Here is a 24,487-nt window from a genome sequence, read left to right on the forward strand (position 1 = left end):
GGTGGGGTGGGACTGGGAATCTATATTAAATGCAAGCCCGAGTATGCTGATCAGTTGGATTTCACGTATAGCACAGAGCACGGAGTGTACGAATAATAATTTCTGAAAATATTTTCAAAATGATATTCAGCAAACAATGCCCTATTACTGTGGCCAGGAGACAAAAATGAAAGACCGAGACCAATAATACATAGAGCTTGTTCAATCAGTCTCTCAGTTGCTGTTCTGCTCCATTCACTACTCTTTCATGCTCATTTTAAGATGTATTGTTTACAGGTTAGTGTAGTAACTGCTACTTTAACTCTTAAGCATTTTTGAACACGTAACCAATTCTACACATTCTGTGCAATCTGTTCTTTGTTTCTCTCTTCCATATTTCACTCTGTTCCCAAGGGTCTGGGTAGTCAGCCTATTATCATTACCAAGAATGGGACCCAGCTCTCCAGAGTCTCCAGTCAAGGTTTGAAGTTTAAAGCTTCACCTCTGCTGTTACTGTACAATATAGTCCACTTAGAGAGGTTCATAGATTTTAAGGCCAAAAGGGATCAATATGGTTATCGAGTATGATCTCCTATCTAATACAGGCCCTAGAATTTAACCTGGTAATTCCTGCATTAAGCCCATAAATTGTTTGAGCTATCTTTTATAGCATACCTCTTAGAAAGACATTCAGTCTTGATGTAAAAATCTCAAGTGATGGAGAATATTAGGTGAGTTCCAATGGATAATTTTCCTCACTATTAAAAATGTTCAAATAATTTCTAGTGTGAATTTGTCTCACTTCAGCTTCTAGCCACTGTATCTCGTTATGCCTTTCTCTGCTAAATTAAAGAGTCCTCTATTATCAGAAATCTTTCCCCCATCTACGTACTTATAGACCACGATCAAGTCAACGCTCAACCTTCTCTTGCATAAGCTAAATTAGACTGATCTTCTTTAGTCTTTCTGTACATGACAGAAAATATTATCCATATAACACACACACTTTATACATGCATAGTCGCAGCTAAATGGAGCACAAATTCCACAAAAGGTATCTAATTCACATATTCCTCTTTAGAGTGCCTTTCACACAGTGAAAGGATTTTAAGCCCAGATCCTCAAAGGGAGTTAGGTGCCTAAATACCTCTGAGGATCTGGGCCCTAGCTATCAAAACTGTACATAAACTTAATTATAAAATGCTTAAAATTAACCAGTACTGCTAACAATTAGTCTTTTTTCTCTAACTAAATCAATACAGTTGTGAGCAACATATCAAGAATGATACAGTGAAGCGGCAAAGAAAATTTCCTACCTGACATGAGTCACCCACATAGTCAGGGGGGCAGGAGCATGTCTCTACATTATATGCAATGCTTCCACTTCCTGTACTTGTGGCTTCTTCCAGCCCAACCTCACCCAGGGTTAACCTCTGAGTCTCCGTGTAGTAAAGTCCTCTGATGTGTAAACCATCTAGTCTAGACAGGATCATCATCAGTTCTTCTCTAGATACCAGGTTATTGTTGCTCGCATGTCTGAAGTTTCCCTGTACATTAATGATATAAAGTAAATATGGCCCTGGGGTGAGTTAACCTCCAATTAGCTTGGTGGAAACAGACACTGCAACAAAAAGGGAGGACGGTAACAGAAAACAATCACCTAGCACCACTTCCTGCAGTCTCAGGGAAGGGAGGGTGAAACAGACGTAAGGAAAGTGGGTAGCAGGTATGTAAAGAAATGAAGGGTGGGAAAAGGAATGTGGGAACATCAAGAAGGGACATAAGAAACCCATATACACACTTTGTATATTTGCTAGCCAAGCAACAGAGACTATGTATCAGCCCCAATTGACTATAGAAGACCTGTGAGGGAAGTCTGGAAGTCAGCTGGAGAGCAGCAGAGAACGAGCATTGCTAGGGATGTCTCCCCCAGGAAGAAAGGAGCTGATTAAGCATTTTTGGTGATTGGGAAATGTCAGTTAGTGATTCAAGGAACAGGAGATGTTTTTGGTGCCTGAAAGCCAACAGCAGAAGGAAATGGCACCACAGAGAGTTGAAGTAGAGTGAGACTCTGTAGGAAGTGGACCTGTGTAACGAGAGGCCTGGACTTGACATGACTCACAGCCATCTTGTGTATGGATTTAGCATAACTCACAGCCATTTCAGCCACCATCATTTGGAAACAAAACTACAGAGTCAGGGGAATTCAGCCTTGGTGTAGGCAGACAGATAGAAAGGCATTAGCTGCAGATGCAGCCCTACTAACAGGAGATAGATATATATTCATAAAGTCATGAGAATGGGAGAAAATGGACAAACTAACCTTGAGTTTCTGTAGTTTCTTCCTGATAATAAAAAAGTATGAGGTTCTGCTGTTGCAAGTGTATCCCACTAACGAAGCATAAAGATAAGTAGACCTTGAGAAGTTATTACTAACTTTAAAAAATGCAAAAGCTAATGAGTAGACTGTCTTAGGCATGTGAACCCCTGTATAGTGAAAATGATTGGTTAGTGCTTTTTGCATAGCTATGTTTTAAGTAAAATAATTTAAGGCATAGGTAAGAGAGAGCCTCATTTTAATTATATAATGAGGGTCAGAAAAGAAGCACTTTGGAACTTAATTCAGGTTACACCTCAAGATCAAAGCTGCTAGAACTTTTTAACCCCTGCATGACCAGACTGTGTAGAAGTTGGAGTCCCAGACGACATGACCCTGACTAGCTATCGGGAGACGTCTATCTGTTTTACTGGGAGTGGTGAGCATAAGATGCTTGGCATGTGTATTCTGTTGATTTGTTGCTAATTGTTAATAAATACTTGTACATATTTAAGGGTATTCACTGTGTGATGGCTCTTTCGTTGGGAAAAGGCCTCACAGACCCATAGAGACCTGAGTCCACTGGGAATGGGTGTTAGCCCTGAGCCCACAGAGGGGTAGTGCCCTGACCCCACAGAGGGGTAAAGTTGTGTCTCTTATGTCCTGAGTACCCACGATGATGGTTATGGCGTGGGAGCCCTATATTACACCTTCAGTACCCACAAGGGCAGGTAGGGGTGGAGCCGTAAATTATGTTGATAACACCTGAGGCAACTGGGGATCTGTCTCAAGAGGAGAGAGCTGAAGACCCAAGTTGGGGCTACCTCAGTCATCCCAAATCATGGAAAAAATCACTGATCAGCCGAAATAGGGGTCCAGGAAAGAACTCACTCTAAGAGGAAAATCTCCATGAAAGACTCTTTGTTTTTTAAAGAGTAGGCCTTCCTTAGATGTCCAGTCCCTGGAGAGATTGTTCATTTAGTTCAGGGGGGTTAAATGGCATCAATCCATCACTGGACACAAGTTTAACTCAGTGTGGAATTTGGCCTGCCGAATCCTTATTCTGTTGTTGATACCTGAGCCAGAAAGAACCCAAATTGACTCTCCTGATCCCAGTCTGAGTTCGCAGGGCTGGCAGTTAGGGAGGGGAAAGTATTATTTGTAAACTGAACATTTTTGATCTAGAAACCATTGAGAGACAATATGGAACTTCCTGAGCCAAATTTTAAGTGGTTCCTACCAATATTAATAATACCTTACACTTTCAAGACACTTGTCTTCCCATTTGTCATTCAAGTCTGTGACACATATGTTTATATCCTTTAAAATTATCAACTATTTTGTAAGTCTAACTACTTTAAAGTAACTTTTGCATATATGTTGTCCATATTTTTAGATTATATAGGGAAGAGGTAATGTCATATGAAACAAATAGTAAAACTAAAAAAAAAGATTAAATCTTTTTATTTTATTGATTTCCTCCCCAAAAAATATAAGGGGAGGAGAAAAAAGACAAAAAGAACAAAAAAGTAAAGGAAGGAAGAAAGGGAGGGGGAAGGAAATCAATATCTAGGCTTCCCTCCATTAGGAATTAATCAAAGATTTCTAAAAAGGCAGAACAATTGTCTCTGAGATCCTTCTTTTCCAAAATATTACCAGCTCTTTAGCTGCCAGAACAGCCAAGTCAATGTGCCAAGCTTCTATCCCTGGAGACAGTCTGCTCTTCCAACTAAGCAAAATTACTCTGACTCACTTGGCTACAAAGCACTGCTCTAGAGAACCAAGCTTTCCATGAGTTGGAGGGTTTCCAAGATGATGGGACATAACCCAAAACACTGTTCTGAGAACTAATTTTTAAGGAGATACCCAAAATCATATTAATCCTCCTACCTATTTCTAGCCAAAAGGATTGTATCTTGGGACTGTCCCAAAACATGTGAGCCAGTGTGACTCCAGGAGAACTGCATCTCCGGCAGCCGCCTGTTTTGGCAATGCCGATGTACTGTAACCTATGCGATGAAATCTTAAACTATCCCATTTATATTTCTTACCTCAACTAGCTGCAAACGGCTGTAATACTGTCGGTCGGGCAATGGGTTGTTAGGATCCACATAAACAATTTTCATTTGCTGACCCTGTGTAAGAATAATGCTTTCATGCTGAAAATTGAATACTTTTAATTTGCCGGTGTTGATATGCAGTATAAGCTGCGGAAGCACAGTAATTCTGTCATTCAGCAGACACAACTTAAGTTACACTACTTTAATGGTATTCACTACGACAACAACAAAAAGATGCACTTTTGGGTGAGGATGGGGAGGGATGCAAAAACAAAATATGACCCAGAAAGGTTTCTGACCTTCAATCCTGATGCAGTGAGACGGTCACATCAGATATCATTCCAATGCTCTATGCAACATACTTCTCAGCCAGCACATTAGAAGGTTGGATTAAAATTAAAGATGGGCTGAAGAAGCTGTATTCAGATTCCTATCAAGTTTAAGTTTGCGCTTTGGGTTTGGATTTGATAGCACGGAAATCTCATGAGAAGAGACACTCTTGTAAGATTTCAGCTGCATTTGAACCAGAAAAGAAGCTGCCCTCCTAGTTTTGTGCCAGGTTCAGACACAGGGATTTAAGTGACAAATTTAAGGATCTAACTTTGGCCCGTAGCTAGTTAAATTCAAATCTGGTTGACCTGAAGTATATTTCTACCCATTCAGCAAAATCTTATGCTTAACTTTACACAGATGAAAAGTCCCAGTGAAATGAATAGGATTAATCCCACATGTAAAACAAAGCACACATAGAAGTCTTTCCAAGATCAAGGTCCTTCTTGGTAACAAATGTGCAAGGCTATGATTTATCTTTTTAACAGGTGTATTTTAAGGGGAAAATTCCATTTTATCTTTTTGTTGCACTCAAGTCAGATATGTGTAATAAGAAGTTATCTTAGCAAAACAGATAGATATGATAAAGGCTTTGAACAAAATTTAATAAGAACACTTGTAGAAATGCAGCATCACGGTAGTATATATTTTTAGAATGCTTTACTAAAGAGCAATCTTTTCCAATAGTACATTTTAGATAACTGAAAAAATAGCACTGTGTTGAGATTTCTTGAAAAATATTAAATGTGAAACAAAGTATTTCCCTGATTTCAAAAAGCAACAATATAATACTTACTGTTAGCTGTACATCAGGTCTTTTATCTAGAAGAATCATGCCTTCACTAGGTAAGCCAAAAGATTTCACTAAGTAACTTAGGTAGCCACCATACGAAGAAAGCTATGACAAAATGTTCAAGATGATAAAGAGTTTACTGCAGTTTTGCTAAATACTAAAATAATTTTGTATTTGTTCTCCCTCCCACCCCACCATGCATTGTAAATAGCGTAATTTCTCTTTCTTCCTCTATTCTAAATGCGCAAATACGCATATATGCATTGCTTGAAAACAAAAACTGGAATGAATAGAACAATCATCACCATCACTTTGGAGTCTCTTATTCTGATAGCCAGTTTATATAACTCGTGTTTAAAGAGTCAACTTGAAAATCGCATTTCCATCTGAGGATTTTGGTTTTACCATTGTTGTAAGCAACCATTGAGATGACAATAACCGAAAGAGATTAGAGATGGTTTTTTCTCTATTTTTGAGCTTGTTTATTCTGTGCATTTGATGGCATTGTGTGTAGTACATTCCATTATTCTCCTGAAAGTCAGTTGAACCTTCTGTCTCAAACACTGGCACAATGACATCACCCTCATACAATGCTCTTGGGGGGTGGGGAGGGACGGGCTTGCATACATTTTCCTCCCCAGGATCTTCAGAGGGTTTTATCAATAGCAGCAGCAGTAAAGCTGACAATGAAACTGAAGAGGCAACAGACAACCATATGCGCAGAGAGGAAAGATGAGCAGGGAGAGGCCAGTTTGAGCACGTTTAGTGGTGGTTTTCTCAGGCCAGCCCACCCTACGCTTATAAACATCACACCTCACTAGGAAATCTTACCTCAGTTCTTCTTATGCAGACAGAGCTCCTACCGATGTTATTGTATGTATAAAGAGGACAATATTTTAATCAAGAGCAACTGTACAGATTTCAGAGAAGAATTTTGTCCAGATTGTAACACAGGTGTTTTACTGCTTTTTCTACAAAGTTCTGCTCAGTGCAAAACTTTTGGAATCAAACACCCCATTTATTTTGGGTTGCTCTTCAGCAGGAAGGAATTTGCGAGAATTGATGGAAGTTCATGAGAGCTAGATTTTGACTAATAAATCCATTTTAGTTGCCACACAAGTCAAACTTGAACCCTTGTCTCTGGAGATGAGTAATTAGTAAAACAAACTCTTTTGGCTGAAAGGCAAGAGTAGCACTATTGCTAAATTGAAATCAGTTTTTTTTTCAAACGGAGCTAGCAACAACATTTTATCAGCCAATTCCCATTGCACTCCACATTGCCTAATCATACAGTTGTTTGTTTTTGACAAGACATGCAAGATAAAGCAAAACTGCTTTATCAGTTTTAGTCTCTTGTGAGTAAACACACGTTTTATTCTGCACATCACAATATCAAACTATGCATGCCACACACACGTCCACTATAAATAAAATGGTTACTTTTTGGTCTGTAGTTTTCCTTCCTTTATGTATAAATATGTATTTTAGTAGGCACTGGCCGTGGTCACTATAGTTAAGGTGAAAAAAGAGTTGGCATTGTAACACTCTGGTTTTACAATCCCACAACCTTCCAAAACATTCACTTTTTTAAGATGAGATTTTCCATCCTTGGTCTCTAGCCAAAGAAGATTTTCTTTTTGGAAAAGACATACCTCCAGGAAGTTCTGACTTTGGGGAAAGTGAAAATAAAAATACACTTTCGTTATATTAAAAAAAATATTAACCATGGCATTCACTTCCGAGAGGCATGGATTCTTAACTTGTTTGGTTTCAATGTTAACATTTAGCATAGTATATTTCTTCTCTTCCTTCTTTTTTTTAGAAGTTGTAATTAATACAAAGAGAACCTCATAGAACTAATAAGAAGTACCCTAATCAGATCTGCTATTTATCACCTGTGGTGACATTCACCAGTGTGCAGTGGGCCAGCATGAGGTCTATGCACTACTTAAATCCTCAAAATGGGGCCCAAGTGAATTGCAACTGCCTTGAATATGACAAATATCTGTCCTAGTGGCTTCCCACATGTGATGAGGTGGATGGATTCCACATGGCATCTAACAATCAGAGTACTGAACTTACATGCTATATAGCCAGCTACCATTATAAACACAACTGGGACTGCAGTTGGACAGTTATAGGACACTGAAGCTACAAGCAATCAGCAGCAATGTGTAAACTGATCAACATGATCCCCACGGTGGAATGATGACAAGTTTAAGAGAAAGCAAGCTGCTGCTTCCCTTAGGAAGTAGAAAGAGCAGAAAGGAGCTCAAAGAAGCTGATGGTTAAAAGAATAGTGTTCTCCTCATACGACGCTCTGACCTGTTGCAATTAGTTAATAAGCACACAGTTACTAAGTAGGAAACACGGTAATACTTTCACACAGCCATACAATTCAAGTTATTATATCAAACAAACAACAATACATTAATTTAATATTCAGACCACCTGGAACTGTTCACTCCTTTCTTAAATCAGCCCTGACAGCAGGATATCAAGAATAAAGGGGGAAGTTTTCCACAGCAGTTGAACACTTAACTGCCCTTTATGCTTTTGAAAATCTCCCCAAAGATGTTCAGTTGAGTCTTAAAAGGTACCATGGGACAGCAGCAAGATATGAGGCTGTGGTTCAGAAATTGCCTCAAGAACACCAACTCCCAAAAACTAGGAACAGAGTCGACCACAGAGTTCATGTAAACATCTACCCAACATCCACCAGGATGATTACTCCAGCATTATAACTGACTGCACTTTCAATGCTGTCATCAAAAGCAGAGTGCTGTGATTTCAGGAAGGTCAGAGGAGGGTTAGGAATCCATGGGAAAGAAAACAAACATCGCTTAGAAAGATAGAGTGGATTCTACCTATGATCTTGGAAAAAACAGAACAAATATTATCACAACAGCTTAGTTAGGTGTCCTTTACCTTCTCTCCCAAGTAGGATTGTGGTGCCACCCAATATAAACTGTGCACAGAGGTAGGCAACTCTTGAACATCAGCAACTACACTATTGCTGCCTGGATTGAAGGTTACGGGGACATCAATGTTATAGTCAGCTGTCTCCATGCGCCAGTTCCTCATATCAACAAACTAATAACAAAATATAAAAGGGAAATTAGGGCATGTTTAATCATTTATTAAAACCTTTCCAGGTTCAGTGTATAGCGTCATTTATGAGACATACCATATTGATTATACAAGGTACTGAGGATAAAATTCACCCCTCCAGAGACAGACTTCACAAAGCCCTATGCAACACTTGTGCCCCACTTAAAATTCGCCTCAAAAGGGGCTTAAGTGGATCATAAGTGGTGCATAAGCCTACTGTTCGCCTTCTGCACAAGGGTGTTTGATTTATTACTATGGACTAAACTCTGTCCTTGGTTATATGTAAACACAACCCCCACTGAGGTCAATAGAAGCTGCATGTATGCAACCAAGGATAGAATTTGGCCTTATATTTTAAGTCCGTAAACTATTTTCCCCCTTTAAATAATAAGTCTAAAAAGGTCTTCCTAACTCATCTACTTCCTGAAACCTCCTGCAAATTTCACTAGTGCTGCACTAACCCTATGTCAAAATCACCAGTGCTTTGTTTAGTCTATTGTTTTAAAAAACTGTTTTTATTTTGCAGTTTTAAACAAAAGCCAGAGCAATAATGTTTTACAGATGTAGATGTCCTCTGCAGGGATAGTGTCCCATACTACAAAGAAAAACCAACAGATCAAATTATATCATTTGAATAGCAGAGGGAGAATTATTTTACAGTATACTTCAGGTCCTGACTTCCTTTACAGCTTAGCTGGAAGTCTCAACATTAGAATTAATTATCTTTTGCTTGGGGTGAGATAGGTGGCATCTATCATTACACTATAGAGCAGAATGGCTATATGGAATTACAATGGCAAAAATAAAAATTAATGTATGTGTCTCAGAATCACTCACAGAACAATCTGACATCGAAATATCCATAAGCTCAACAACAGGCTTCCGTAGGGACAGCAACCGCAGTCATTGGGTGAAATCCTGACTCCACTGACACCAACAAGAGCTTAGTCATTTGCTCCAGTGGGGCCAGGATTTCACCCATTGTGCTTAAAGAATAAAATGCCACAATCCAGATAACACCTAGTCCACATCTGAGCCTAAACCAAACCTCCAGATCCAGATTCAGATATTCTCAAAGCTCAGAAATATTTGGATCTGTATTTGAACTTTGAGATGTTTGGATCAAAGAACATTTTTTTCCTGTCTTTTATTAGAAATGTTTCTTGTAATGTCCAATTTAAATATTACCTTGTTTATTTTCAGGCTGTTTCTCCTTGTTTTCAACGCTTATCAGCCTTAAATAATTCCTCCCATTCATTTATGTTATCACATGAGTATATCCCAATTTCCCTCCTCCTCCCACCTTCTTGTGTCATGTTTTTCCCTATGAAAATGAAGAAGGGCAGAGCCTGTTCACATAGAGAGCTCATGTTGAATATTACCACAGACCTCTTGCACACTATCTAGGTCTCAAATACACCTGTAGTGCGTATTTCCTACAAGCAAGATATCAAATTAATTGCTTCATTAACTTATTGGAAAAGTGTATTGTAACTAGATATCTCACTTCAACAAAATCTTTGATGGCTGTAGCCACCTAGAACAGAGGACTTGCTTCAGCTCTAGCTGAAACAGAGAGGTAGACAGACCATTTCCCACAGGGCAGCACTTTCAGATTCTGCAGGGGTCTTAAGGAGGCTGCACCATAAGTTGCACTGTTTCTTGCAGAGAAGGCATCTCATGGGAAACACAACACTCTTCAGTGGTTTCCAAAGAATATTTCCCATTCTCATGATTCAGTAAAATACAATTTGTCTTTTTGGAAGAAATCTGATAGTTTCTTAATGCGATAGATGCCTGTAACTAAAAATACACATGAAATATACCTTAGTTCTACGATTACTTGTGCTGTGACAGTTGCTAGTAGCTCCAAAACAAAAGCAAGAAGTGCAGCCCTTGGGATTAGAAGGATCCAAATAAAATGATCCTTGACGGCAAATGTCACATTGCCTACCTTCAACATTCTCCTGTTAAAGAACAATTGAAAAAAGTTATTAAAGTTTTCCATATGTTATTGGTCAACCCACAAAATACCAGGCACCTAAAACAAAGTTCCTACAGGAACATTTAAATATTTATAAAATATAAGAGAATATAAATGTGAAATTGTTACTTATGGTCAGGGCCGGCTTCAGGCACCAGCAAACCAAGCAGGTGCCTGGGGCGGCAAACGTAAAGGGGCGGCAGGAGGTCGGGCTCTCGGGTGGCAATCCGCCCTCAGCGGCGGCGGGAATTCGGTGGCCGCTCCGTCAGCGTGCATTTCATGCTCGGCGGCAATTCGGCGGCGTGGACACAACTCTTCTACGGTCGCTGGCAGCAATTTGGCGGCCCTGCCATCACTCTGCCTCCGTGTTCGGCGGCAAGGGTTTTTTTGGTTTTTTTTTTGCTGCTTGGGGCAGCAAAAATGCTGGAGCCGGCCCTGCTTATGGTCTTCTGTAAATGGTATTCCAAATGCAAATGAAATAGTCTCCTCTTGAAAGGGAACTTCTGTGCCAATAACTTATTCATAGCTTTGTCTCCTGCATGCACAACAGGAAGGTCTCCTTTCTAGCTACTAAATATACAGACCCAATTGCATATCAGCAGTCTGTATGTTGGGTATATATAAAAATACAGTTCACTGCAATTGCACATGGAAAAACTATGTCATTTTTGAGAAGCCTTTCCACTCAATCTGAATAAAGATCTGCAGTGTAATTACTGTAGCTCACTGTTGAGTAATGAACATTGATCAGCCCCAGTTCTGAATACTACTAGGTGATTTCCTAACCAAAATCCTCAAGCTGGTTCTTCCAAACCTACATGTGAAAGGTCACATATGAAACTTCACATTTATAGAGTTCAGTCTATGCAAATCACAGCAATGGTAAACATCATGCATACACTGGGGCACTGAAATGTCAATTACATCAGTGGTTCTCAAACTAGGGCCGCAGCTTGTTCAGGGAAAGCCCCTGGCAGGCCGGGCCAGTTTGTTTACCTGAAGGTTCGGCCGATCGCAGCTCCCACTGGCCACGGTTTGCCGCTCCAGGCCAATGGGGGCTGCAGGAAGGGTGGCCAGCACATCCCTCAGCCCACGTTGCTTCCCACAACCCCCATTGGTCTGGAGCGGCGAACCACGGCCAGTGGGAGGTGCAATCAGCCGAACCTGCAGACGTGGCAGGTAAACAAACCGGCCCAGCCCACCAAGGCTTTCCCTGAACAAGTGGCGGCCCTAGTTTGAGAACCACTCAATTACATCATATGACCAAAAAAAAAAGCCTGAAGCCTAGTGGATATAAAAAAACCCCAAACTACAGATGCAGAACAGAGATATGTGTATGCACATAGAGTTTCAACACATATGTGCACACATAGCATGTAGTACCTTAACGTACTGCATAAATCTAGGTTTCTCTGTGAAACAGATCAACATTAAATGTATTCTACAAACTTCTTAATTGCAGTTTATTTGCAATCCAGGCAAGTGCTACAATGCATTTTTTATATAACTGAATTTAATTCTTATCTAAGAACTGCAAATAACAAATTCACTTTATTATACCCATTAAATATGAAACAGCCACTGATATGGAAACTGTTATTTGTGAATGCACAAGTATCTTGATTTATCTGACCTTGCAGAGACAAGCTCCTGTCCGTGGATCACAAACATCTGGCTCTGTTCCATCTCTGTTACAATTACAGGGAATACAATCTGGGAAACTGTAAGAGCCAGGACTGCAGCGATCACATTGTCGCCCTGTTATTCCTGGCCTGCACCTTTACCAACAAAACAAACAGAAACATTTAGGTTTGTTTGTGTAGGAAGAAGTTGTCACAGGGGTGGGAATAAAATAATGCAAAGGATCTGAAGTGATTGTCTGGTCTTTAAACAAAAAGAAAAGGAGTACTTGTGGCACCTTATAGACTAACCAATTTATTTGAGCATAAGCTTTCGTGAGCTACAGCTCACTTCATCGGATGCATAAAGTGGAAAATGCAGTGAGGATGTTTTATACACACAGACCATGAAAAAATGGGTGTTTATCACTTCAAAAGGTTTTCTCTCTATTTGAGCATAAGCTTTTGTGATCTACAGCTCACTTCATCGGATGCATAAAGTGGAAAATGCAGTGAGGATGTTTTATACACACAGACCATAAAAAAATGGGTGTTTATCACTTCAAAAGGTTTTTCATGGTCTGTGTGTATAAAACTTCCTCACTGCATTTTCCACTTTATGCATCCAATGAAGTGAGCTGTAGCTCACGAAAGCTTATGCTCAAATAAATTGGTTAGTCTCTAAGGTGCCACAAGTACTCCTTTTCTTTTTGCGAATACAGACTAACACGGCTGCTACTCTGAAAACTTGTCTTTAAACACCACTCATGGGGATCAGCTGAAATAGATTACCATTTTTCTCAAAGTGTAAGAAGTATTGCAATGCCTAACAATGGTCACTCCACCCAGTGGGGGTGGTTTGATTTTCAATACTGCAGGTGTTGAAGTTGGGATTCATGTTCTGAAGCTGTTCAGCATCTGCAGCAGAGAGGTACCACCTTGCGAACACAGGGAGTCTGACACCCGCATGCTGTATCCCAGGCAGGAGTCTGTATTCAGAAGAGCTATAGAGCTGACAGTGAGTGGCCATTTACCAAAGCACCCAGCTGCTAACAACAAGATGGCGTTTCCCAGTGAAAAGATTACATAACTTACAGGGCTGTAGGATATAGCTATTCAGGCCTGTCTGTAAAGGCCTATACTCTAAGAATTTAGGTGTATTCTTATCACTTGGCTAGTTATAGAGGTATAAAAGAAAGAATCAAAATCACTGTCTGCTGGTGTAAGAGCCTTCTCTTACTGTGACAGTCTGAGGCCCTGTTCTTAGGCTAAGGCCTTTGGTTAAGCAGCAGAGGCAGCCATAAACTGGGAAGCGAACAGTCACATCCTCACATTCCAACCTAGTCACATTGAAATAAGGTGCTATTGGGCTGTTAGGAATACAATCCTGTCCTGATCATGCCTATCGCCTCCAGAGAAAGAGAAGTGCCTAGAAGATGTAAAAGGAAACTTAGTTTGATAGCATCCTGTCTGGCAAGAACTCACTTATCAATAGCTGGGATGTGAAATGCATCCGATGAAGTGATGTAGCTCACGAAAGCTTATGCTCAAATAAATTTGTTAGTCTCTAAGGTGCCACAAGTACTCCTCCTCATTTCTGTGTTTGTTCTATCACTGTAGTCCCCATTTCCCTATTGTTTGTCTGCATAATCTCTGCTGGTTCTGTGATTGTTCCTGTCAGCTGTATAATTAATTTTGCTGGGTGTAAACTAAATAAGGTAGTGGGATATAATTGGTTAAATAATCGTGTTACAATATGTTAGGATTGGTTAGTTAAATTTCAGTAAAATGATTCGCAAAAAGAAAAGGAGTACTTGTGGCACCTTAGAGACTAACAAATTTATTTGAGCATAAGCTTTCGTGAGCTACAGCTCACTTCATCGGATGCATTCAGTGAAGTGAGCTGTAGCTCACGAAAGCTTATGCTCAAATAAATTTGTTAGTCTCTAAGGTGCCACAAGTACTCCTTTTCTTTTTGCGAATACAGTCTAACACGGCTGCTACTCTGAAACCAGTAAAATGATTGGTTAAGGTATAGCTAAGCAGAACTCAAGTTTTACTATATAGTCTGCAGTCAATCAGGAAGTGTGTGTGTGGTGGGGGGAAATGGGAACGGGGAAATTGGAATCATGTTTTGCTAAGGGGGGAAATGGGAACAGGGAATGGGGGCAGGGAAATTGGAATCATGTTTAGCTAAGGGCAGGAATGGGAACAGGGACACAGGTAAGGCTCTGTGGTGTCCGAGCTGGGAAGTGGGACACTAAGGAAGGAAACTGGAATCATACTTGCTGAAAGTTCACCCCAATAAACATCGAATTGTTTGCACCTTTGGACTTTGGGTATTGTTGCTCTCTGTTCATGCAAGAAGGACCAGGGAAGTAAGTGGGTGAAGGAATAAGCTCCCTAACACTGTAAACCTTGTTTATACAAACTTGTTCACACTGGGTGAAATCCACTTGGCTCAGATACAAAGCCTGAGTAACTTGGCTTTCTCTGCGTGAAGGGTGATATAAGATGAAATCCAACCCCAAAGTCAGGACATGAGATCACAGAGCACCTCCTTCGGTGAAAGCAGCAACTCCCCTCCCATAGCCCCTACTCCAGCTTCTGGAGTGGACCTGCATAGTCTGGTGAGGCCACTGGATCTGCAGAAATGTGGATCTTGTGACCTAGCCCCTCATCACCATCTCCTTGCTAGCTTCTTCCCACAACCTCCCTCTGCAACTCCAGTGCAGGGTTTCAGGAGACCAAAGGCTCTGTACAGGAAAACACTTCCAAAGTCTAAAAATATTAACATCTGCATCTCTAGGTTTTATCTGTACTGGAACTGTGGGTTTAAAATCCCTTGGCAACCGGGGGTGTGTCTTTGGCTCTCAGCACTCATGTTTTGAATATGTGGGTACCCAAGCACTGGGAATTTACAACTAATAAATAGTTTTAAAGTGCTGGATTGAATACAATGGGCTGCATTTGATACAGCACCTGAGCACAATTAAGTATTTCACCATACACTGGGGAGGCTTGTCACACTCTAAGTACATTACCCACATATCTTCATAATAGAAAGTAAATTTGCACATAGAATTAGGACTTTGGACTTTGCTGTAATCCACGGAATTGAATATTTTAATCAGCATGTAATGGCTAACTTGGCAGTTTAATAATTAGTGCTTTGCAGCGAGAGAGAGAGAGAGCTCTGTTATACCATCAAGTATTGCTCCTTTTACCTTCCTCCATAAAGTACTGCTCATTTAGACAGGACACAGGAGGTTTATGTTGGACATTCGGAAAAACTTCCCAACTGTCAGGGTGGCTAAGCACTGGAATAAATTGCCTAGAGAGTTTGTGGAATCTCCACCATTGGAGATTTTTAAGAGCAAGTTAGACAAACACTTGTCAGGGTTGGCCTAGATAATAATTAATCCGGCCATGAGTGCAGGGGACTGGACTAGATGACCTCTCAAGGTCCTTTCCAGTCTGATGTTTCTGTGGTTCTCATGAGCTTTCACTAACTGTCCAACAAGTGAAAAATATCACCATTATGGACAGATGACAAAGCTTTTCACAGAGAGAGAGAGAGAGAAAAAAAGGCAAAATTCCACTTCTTTGGCAAAATAGTGAGTTTGCCTCAGGCAGAAATTTGTTAATTTCTTAGTGATAAGAGGCTTAGGAACATTCAGAGCATGGGGTTGCGTCCCTGCCCATCCTGGCTAATAGCTGTTGATGGACGTATTCTCCATGAACTTATCTAATTCTTTTTTTAACCCAGTTATACTTTTGGCCTTCACAACATCCCCTGGCAACAAGTTCCATAGGTTGACTGTGTGTTGTGTGAGGAAGTACTTCCTTTTGTTTGTACTCTGGGAAAATAAGAGCTCTGTTGGTAAACTCCATTCATGGGATTAACAGTGGACTAGGAAAGCCCATGTTCCATTTTTGGGAGTCACACATGAAGTCAAACACACAAGTCAAATTCAACCAGTCTTCTATACCTTAGTTGCATCAAAAATTAAGTCAGAGTGAGAAAAATACCCTACAGCCTCTCCACGGATTTGTGCTTGCCATGAAGGGCTCTCTTATATTTACAGGCAGATAAAAGAATGATGACTGTGACGGGATTGAAGAGGCTTCAGAAGTTAAGAGAATTCACTGCAGTTGCAGTTGTACACAGTAGTTTTTCATATAATGTAAATCAGAGGATACATCTAAAGAATGTATTCTCATCACACTGTGCTGGCAGTTAGACACATATGGCTTCATTTCAAAGGTGCTTAGCACCCACAGCTCCCTCCCAGTGAATAATATCAGGCACTTACACAGAGTGTAAGATTCATCAGAGGATCTCGAAGCTCTTTTAAAACATTACTTAAGCCTCACAACACCTTATGAGGTAGGTATCATAGAATCATAGAATGTCAGGGTTGGGAGGGACCTCAGGAGGTCATCTAGTCCAACCCCCTGCTCAAAGCAGGACCAATCCCCAATTAAATCATCCCAGCCAGGGCTTTGTCAAGCCTGACCTTAAAAACTTCTAAGGAAGGAGATTCTAACACTAGGTAATTAGTATTTTAAGAATTATGGAGGGAGTATTGTTACAAAGTGGGAATTTTCTGTAATATTTTTATGAAGCCTATGTTTGCCTCAGTTTCCCTGTCCTTTGCATTGCTACCCAATGGGGGAAAGAGGGTTAAGTTTGCTCCTGGAGGGAATGCAGGACATGAGGTGTGGGTGTCACCTAGCTGTCTGGGCCGCAGAGAACAGGGTCATTTAAGAACTGGTAGAATGCAACTCAGATTAACAGAGGGTACAGAGAGACAACAATCAACACCCAACAGTGGGAAGCTCAGGCAAGTGGGGATGTGAACTCAGCATAGCCCAGGCTGGAGACAAAGGACTGAGAAGTGAAAGGCAAGGGATAAAGTGTTGGCTTTTGAGAGAGGCTGGCAGCTTTCACCTGGGACAGACAAAGAGGTCAGAGGGAGACAGGTCCTAATATGGAGTCATAACAGCTTTCATTGCACTGGATTGGCCAGGATGAGCTACGGCTTAACCTTTCGCTCTCTTAACCTTTTCGCTCCAAGGACTTTCAGATTCTGTATGCCAGATGACCAATACATTGTTACCTGGTTAGGAAAAGGCTGCCCGGTGTCACTGCAAATACTCAGTGGGAGTACTGCACTCTAAAGGGGTACAATACAAGCCCAAAGGGGAGTCGGGCTTGGCTGGATTCTCTGCAGGGAGCCACAGAGACAGACAGGGATCGTTGATGCCCAAAGGCCCAGTCTTGGAGGCCATGGGCCTGTCCCTGTGGAAATGTGTGCACCCTTGGGGCCCAGCACACTAATGGGATCACTCCCAAGGGACTGGTTACAGGCTGGGACATAAACCAGACCCTGTGAATCCATGAGAAGTGTATCTAGTAGTTAGAGCACATGTCTGGGAGTCGGAGTTCTGGTTTGTATTCCTGGATTTGACTCGAATTTGCTGTGTGACACTGGGCAAGCCATTAGAAGACACAGAGGGGTTCAATGATTTACTCAAAGTCATATGGCAAGTCAGTGGCAAAAATAGAATTAAAGCTCAGGAGTCCTAATTCCCACTAACCAATTACCAGAGCAAACCAAGTTTGTACCATTTTCTAATCCCAGGATAGCAGCGCATAAATCTCTTTATATCAAAATAACAATACATCCACCCACCCCTGCAAGTTTGTAAAAAGACAAGTGAATCAAACCACTCAAGAATTTTCAAATGTACATTTTTAACATTAGTAATAACAAGTTTAACACAATAATGCAAACTTACTTGCACTGCCCATTGTTTTTATCACATTCTGGGTTTGCCACATTAACTATTCCTCTGCTTGAGCAGTTGCAGGCTTCACAGCCAACAAGAGGGTGGTAGTTGAAAAATTGTCTTTCACATGCTTCACACTTGGGCTTCACCGTTTGAGGAGGGCAAATACATTGACCAGTTATGTCATCACAAAGACGTCGGCCGCAGTTGCATACTGGGTTGGGGGAAATGTTTTACAGATTAATCATATTCAGTTTAAAGAAATGACTCTCATTCCATTCAAGTCAAAACATATGGGGCCTCATTCTCTTCTCCCTTTCACTAGCTTTACACTGGTATCATTTAACTGACTTCAACAGATACAGCAGCATAAGTGAGAAGAGAAGCAAACTCCTGGAAATTAGCCAGGTAACAACAACTAAGGTTTCAAGGGGTAGCCTGAGACCTTGGGCCTTTTCCACAAAATTGTTCCTCAAATTCAACACAAACATTATTATTTAGTACTTCCCCGCATGATTTGCTACACATTGGGCAAACCACTGTTTTGGTGAGAATGTCACCACTTTATCAGTGTATTTAGTGTATAATAGAATATCCAGGAAAGGCAGATAGTCAATGTTACTTCATGTAACCAATAAATCTGTCAGTGCTACCAGGTTAATGCTACACCTTGCTTATTCATGAAAGGGTTTGTAGCTATGAGTTGGGAAACAACAGCTGGTAATAAATTAGAAAATATTATTTACTAGGGAGTATAGAGTAAAACATTCAACTCTGGAAGAGTGGCATTTGGGTTCTGTCCAGTAAGGCAATGAGCACACTGGCCCTGATCCAGCAAAGCACTTCAGCGCATGTTTCACTTGAAGCATGTGTGTTTAAAGTGAACGGGACTACTCGTGTTCAAGTGAAGTGCATGATTAAGTGCTGTGCTGGATCAAAGTTACGTTAATCAGCACCTTGTAGGATTGAGCCCCATATGCAGAAAATGAAGCTGCAGCACATATTAAATAACGTCACAAAATACTTCCACTTACAACAGAATGTACTTACATTTGCAGAACGGAAATCCATAGTACCCAGTTTGGCATCGGCTACACCGACGGCCAATGATGTTAGGTTTGCAACTACATTGTCCCCCTAGAGGGTTACAAGCCGAGCTAGTGGCACCTGCTTTATGGCAACCGCAGGGCAATGCTCCATCGTTGTAAAACGCCACTAATGACCTTACAGAATCCTTACAGAATGCTGAAGATGTTACTGGGCTAGTGGAAAAAAATATAAATCATGTAAGAACTGGTCTTAGGAAGTTATAATGACTACATTCTGCACTAGCTTAACAAATTAGGAGACTTATTTCTACTACAGTTCATTTGCATAATAGCAATATCAATGTACACACATGGACATATGTAAACCAATTCACTAGTACTGAACTGATTTGACATCCATTTTAGTAAATAACTTTTTCAAAGAAAGTATCTTCTGTTCAGAGATACCAAGAAGATAGGCACTTTAGCAAGATAGACAGCACGGCTTTTCCGTTTTTTTGTACAATATGAAATGGTACTCCACCTTTAAATTTGACTAACAGAGTGCAGTCGTGGAAAAATGTAGACCCACATTTTAATACCCTTTGTAAGTTTAATGGCCCAGCATAAGCCATGTAAAACATGCCCATATAGAACTGTGATAGGTATGGTATAAGTGTTTTAATATACAGTAAAATATTAATAATTTACAACTTTTTGTAAAATGTTCAGTGTCTTAGAAAGTGATGCTTACTCAGTATAAAAGCTGTTTCCTCCACACTGGTTGATAAAGTCAAACGACTTGTCCACAGTCCTTTTCTGAAGTAGGCTATGGCTGTAACTGTCTGCTGGAACAACTAAAACGTGTTCCTTAAAACAACAAGAAAACTAAACTGTATATTTCATAGAAAAACAGAAGAAACGAACCACGGTGTTTATCTATAGCTAAATACATTTCCAGTATCATCCCTGGATTATTCTACAAGATGCAAACTCCTGTGTAGAAGAAGTTGGTAGGATGGAAAAATTATTGGAACAACTGTTTTCATAAGCTGCGTGTTAAGCTATTTTCAATTATTTTGAATGATGATGGGTTTCTCCTCCCAAATTCATGTGAAGACTGTATTCAAAATTCAGCTGTCTTGAAACAAGACAGTTCTTCAGATTTCTTACACAAATTTCTACATTTCTGAAGCGTGTCCCATGCTTTCTATGGACTGTAGGAGTATATGTCTGAACCTTCGGTATTACGGGCAGGAGAGCGAAGATGGCTAGGCACAATATTTGTGGAAGCTCAGTATTTCCCCATGAGCATTTTCCTGGGTCAGACCCCAGGTTAATAGATGCCTACTGTATTGTGGAGAAAAATAAACTACCAGTCATATTAAAAGTTAGAAGCAGAACTTGATGATTAAAGTCATGTGCCACAGACAAGCTGTTGTTATTACAGTATTGCAGGAGTATCCCAAAGTCCCAGTTCGGAATGGGGTTTCTTTGTGCTAGGTGCTGTACAAAGACAGGGTGAAATCCTGGCCCCATTAAAGTCAACGGGAGTTTTGCTATTGACTTAATGGAGGCAGGATTTTTCCCTCAGTACAGTACAGTCCCAGCTCCAAACAATTTACAATCTAAGACAAGCTGCAACAAGTGGATTTAACACCAGAGTCGGGAGAGTGAGGATTATACTGACTTGCTCTGGCCCTGATCCTGCAACTGGTAGCTTGTGGGCAGAGGCTGCTGTGCCATGCTGAACCTCACTGATTTCAGTGGGACCACTCACATGCTTAAAAAGTCAGCTACATGCTTAAGCTCCTCCCTATCAGGGCCTAAATGACTGTTTCAAGAGAAGAGGAAGATTAACATCAAAGAGAGACAGATTCAGAGCTTGCTGAAACCTCTGAAATTTGATTAAATTTGTCATCAACATCTTTGATTAAAAAGGGTATAAAATGTTGTGAATGTTTTCACCCCACTTTTTTATCAGATTTGTAGTTGGTCAACATTTGGACCAAAAGACAAGACAAGACAAGACAAGACAAAAGTGCTCCCTATGTTACAATTAACTCTTTAAAAAATACAAAATAAATTAAGAAAAACTATTGCATTCACAGTCATCCATTTCCAAGTAAATAGTGAACATGAAAAGCTCTACTATTCAAGAGGTAAAAAAAAATACTTTCAAATCCTGAGGTGCAACAAACTTACCACAACCAGTGTTTTTGCATTAGGAATCTTCACAGTAACAGAAACCTCAGGCCCAGGGATATCCAGTTCAATTTGGTTTTCTGCAATCACCTGGTCTCGACAGCCAAAAGCATGAGGGCAGAATGAAGCACTGAAGGAACCTAAATGAAATTTTAAAATCTAGTTTGCTAAAATGCTGAGAAAGAAAAAAGACCTGAATTAATATAAAGCACGGCTCACCTGACCATAGGCGTCCCCCATCCACAAGCACCTGCACAGGAAATGTTGGGTGCGCTGACTGCTGGAAATGTACAACAAATACATATCTGCCCAAACTTGGCACTTTCCCACTCAGAGTAAGCTGGTTCTGCAGAAACAAGGACAGCTAAGCTTATGCATTTGTTTTATTCATTCATTTTTACTATGGGCCTGCTCCTACCTGCAATGGGAGTTGAGGGAGCTCAGCATCTCTCAAGAGGGAAAAGCATCTTGCAGGATCTGTCCCTATGTTTGCATACTCATATCTACATAATAAAACAGTAAAGCATGTATCTGTCTATGCCAACAGACCTAGACAATTGTGATGTCAGAGGTAACTCAACCAATCACACCCTTACTCTACCGCTAATTTGCATGCAACAATGTCATTGGTTGTAATAAGTCAGAGAGATGCGGGAGACTACAGAGATGATGGATTACTTTGCCCAGCTGCCACAGTTCTTCACAGGTTGTTTTGCCACCCCTACAACTCAACACAAATTCCCCAACGCACTCCAGATACCCAAACAAATTAACACAAAATCCTCAAGCACAACCCCCACGCAAATCAACACAACCACCCACAGAACACAACCAACATACACAATAACCCCAAACACACATACCCCCTCACTGCAACACACATCCCTCATTTGTCACACACACAAACCAGCACAAATCCCCCAGCACAACACACACAATCGCCCACCCTCACTCATACTTACTATAAAACTATATACCTGAGCGGCAAAGCCGCAAGTCATCACAAGTCTATTTACATTATAAAATATGTTAATTAATGCGCACAACCCAGCAAAACGGTTTTTCATTCGTTTGGTTCTGAGTCCTTTGTTTCTGTTTATGAATATTATCTATCGGACTTCCTCACCCTGCAACAGCTTGGCCCTAAAACACCATTTAGCTTTAACTCTCATGTTGTTCTCAGTCTATTTAACACTACTGACAACTTACTTTGTGCCTTAGAAATAATACAGTCAAATGTGAACTACCTGTAATGAGGTCAAGATTACTCCATTAACCCGGTTAACAGAAGGGAAAGGGACACTCAGTGGATTGTACGGTACATTTCTCTGCACTTCTGAAATTTTCCCATCCTTGAGTGCATCCAAAAGCAAGGCCACTGGTGGAGTTTCATACACTGAGGGAATGCATGATGCACTAAAAATAGAATTATAGTAATTATTTGTGCAGTAGGGAAGAGTTTCTTACGTAAAATAATGAAGTTTTAGGCCTAGTGGTGCAGAACAGGTATGAAATAAAAATTAGTCAGAGTGGTAAAAGTTAATGCAGGGGTTGCCAACCTGAGCTGGAAAAGGAGACAGAATTTACATTGCCAAAGAACCACAATAATATGTCAGCAGCCCCCCATCAGCTCCCCCTCCCCACACCCAGTGCCTTCCGCCCACCGCAGCCCTGCCGATCAGCGCCTCCCCATCCCTCCCTGCACCTCATGATCAGCTGTTTCGTGGCGTGCAGGAGGCTCTGGGGGGAGGGGGAGGAGTGAGGGCATGGTAGGCTTCGGGGAGGGGACGGGAAGGGGTGGAGTGGGGGCAAGGCCTGTGGCGGAGCCAGGGGTTGAGCAGTGAGCACCCCCTGGCACATTGAAAAGTTGGTGCCCATAGCTCCAGCCCTGGAGTCGGTGTCTATACAAGGAGCCACATATTAACTTCTGAAGAGCCGCATGTGGCTCTGGAGCCACAGGTTGGCCATCCCTGAATAATGCATTAGAATGAATACACTTAAAAACACATTAATAACTAATGTCACTGTTTTGCATTCTACATAGTTAATATCAATTAAGCAAAATGAAGATGTATGGATTTAAATCACTGAATGGAAGTGTAACTAAATTTACTCAAAACTTCTGTATCGTAAACAGCTTACCTGTTAAATGTTTGTTAAACAAGATGCAAAAATACAACCAATGGTTCCGAACACATACCTAAATTTTAGTGGGTCAGGTTAGTTACAAATTAAAGAATGTAAACTACTAGCAAATATCCTGATCCTAAAAATACTTGCATACATGCTCAACTTTAAACATGTGAGTAATTCCACTGAAATCAGTGGGATTGCTCACATACTTAAAAGTTACCCACATGTGCAAGTATTTGCAAGAGTAGAGCCTAAGTAGGTATATGGACAACATCTCTCCCTAAAAGGGACTCTATAGACAACCCAAAATATTTAACCATCCATTTCTAGGTGCATTTACTTCTGACCATCTGGATTGAAAGAAATCTTTTTTAAGGCTTCAAGTGAAATTCTAATTGGTAATTTCATTCTAGTCACTCATGGATATTTATTCACTTCTTATAAGCATGAGGCAATCATCAATCTCTGCTCAAGAGAGGCACAGAACTGGAACAGCAGATTTGTTTCCAGTCCAGAACTGAGGTGCATTTGCCAGGCCTGTGTGGGAAATCTCATAAGGCATCTGCTCATCAAATAACTAAACTGAGCCAATGCCGTTAATCTTCCAATTTCATGAACATTAAACCCATTTATAAAATTAAATATGAAGCCAGCTAATAATATATTTAACAACAGAACAAAACTGTAACATAAATTATTTATGCTGGAACTAAAGCAAATATGAAAACATAAAAACAATGTCTTTCCACAAAACCAAAAATAAAGGTATATATTCTTCATAGTTGTTTAATTTTATTTTTTCAACCAACCTGAAACCAACCTTTTATTCAGATTCAAGGGTTTCAAAATTATATTGCTGTGAAGTCCAGGATTTCCTATATTCAGTTCTCAGGAACTAGTCCCAGCTATAAGACTGATTTTTTTAGGATAAGCAGGGGCTGAAAATGAAACGCTGTGCACCATGTGGAAGCCAAGAAAGATGATGTATTGGACCTTAAAAGCTCTTCATTCTGATTACCATCCTGATTTTTCTCCCATCCACTTCAATTCAAATATTATTTTAGCAGATACTATCTTGAGAATTATTAGATTTAGTCAACAATTCTTTCTACCTTTTGAAGACTTGTAAATT

At 40.5% G+C, this 24,487-nt stretch overlaps 1 protein-coding gene across 1 annotated transcript in view; it reads right to left on the reverse strand.

Moving 5' to 3' along the window:
- The window catches only part of LAMA3 (laminin subunit alpha 3), a 186,313-nt gene that overhangs the window by 55,101 nt on the left and 106,725 nt on the right, over positions 1-24,487 (reverse strand). The window contains exons 30-41 of the mRNA XM_077809046.1: positions 22,470-22,638; positions 21,442-21,568; positions 21,223-21,362; positions 19,772-19,887; positions 19,040-19,251; positions 17,999-18,203; positions 12,208-12,352; positions 10,417-10,557; positions 8,408-8,572; positions 5,483-5,584; positions 4,348-4,431; positions 1,296-1,526 (exon numbers count right to left, since the gene is read on the reverse strand). Of these exons, the coding sequence (XP_077665172.1) occupies positions 1,296-1,526; positions 4,348-4,431; positions 5,483-5,584; positions 8,408-8,572; positions 10,417-10,557; positions 12,208-12,352; positions 17,999-18,203; positions 19,040-19,251; positions 19,772-19,887; positions 21,223-21,362; positions 21,442-21,568; positions 22,470-22,638 (1,837 nt within the window). The remainder of the gene's footprint in view (positions 1-1,295; positions 1,527-4,347; positions 4,432-5,482; positions 5,585-8,407; positions 8,573-10,416; positions 10,558-12,207; positions 12,353-17,998; positions 18,204-19,039; positions 19,252-19,771; positions 19,888-21,222; positions 21,363-21,441; positions 21,569-22,469; positions 22,639-24,487) is intronic.

This window comes from Eretmochelys imbricata, chromosome 2 (assembly GCF_965152235.1).
Source record: "Eretmochelys imbricata isolate rEreImb1 chromosome 2, rEreImb1.hap1, whole genome shotgun sequence".
Taxonomy (NCBI): Eukaryota; Metazoa; Chordata; order Testudines; family Cheloniidae; genus Eretmochelys; species Eretmochelys imbricata.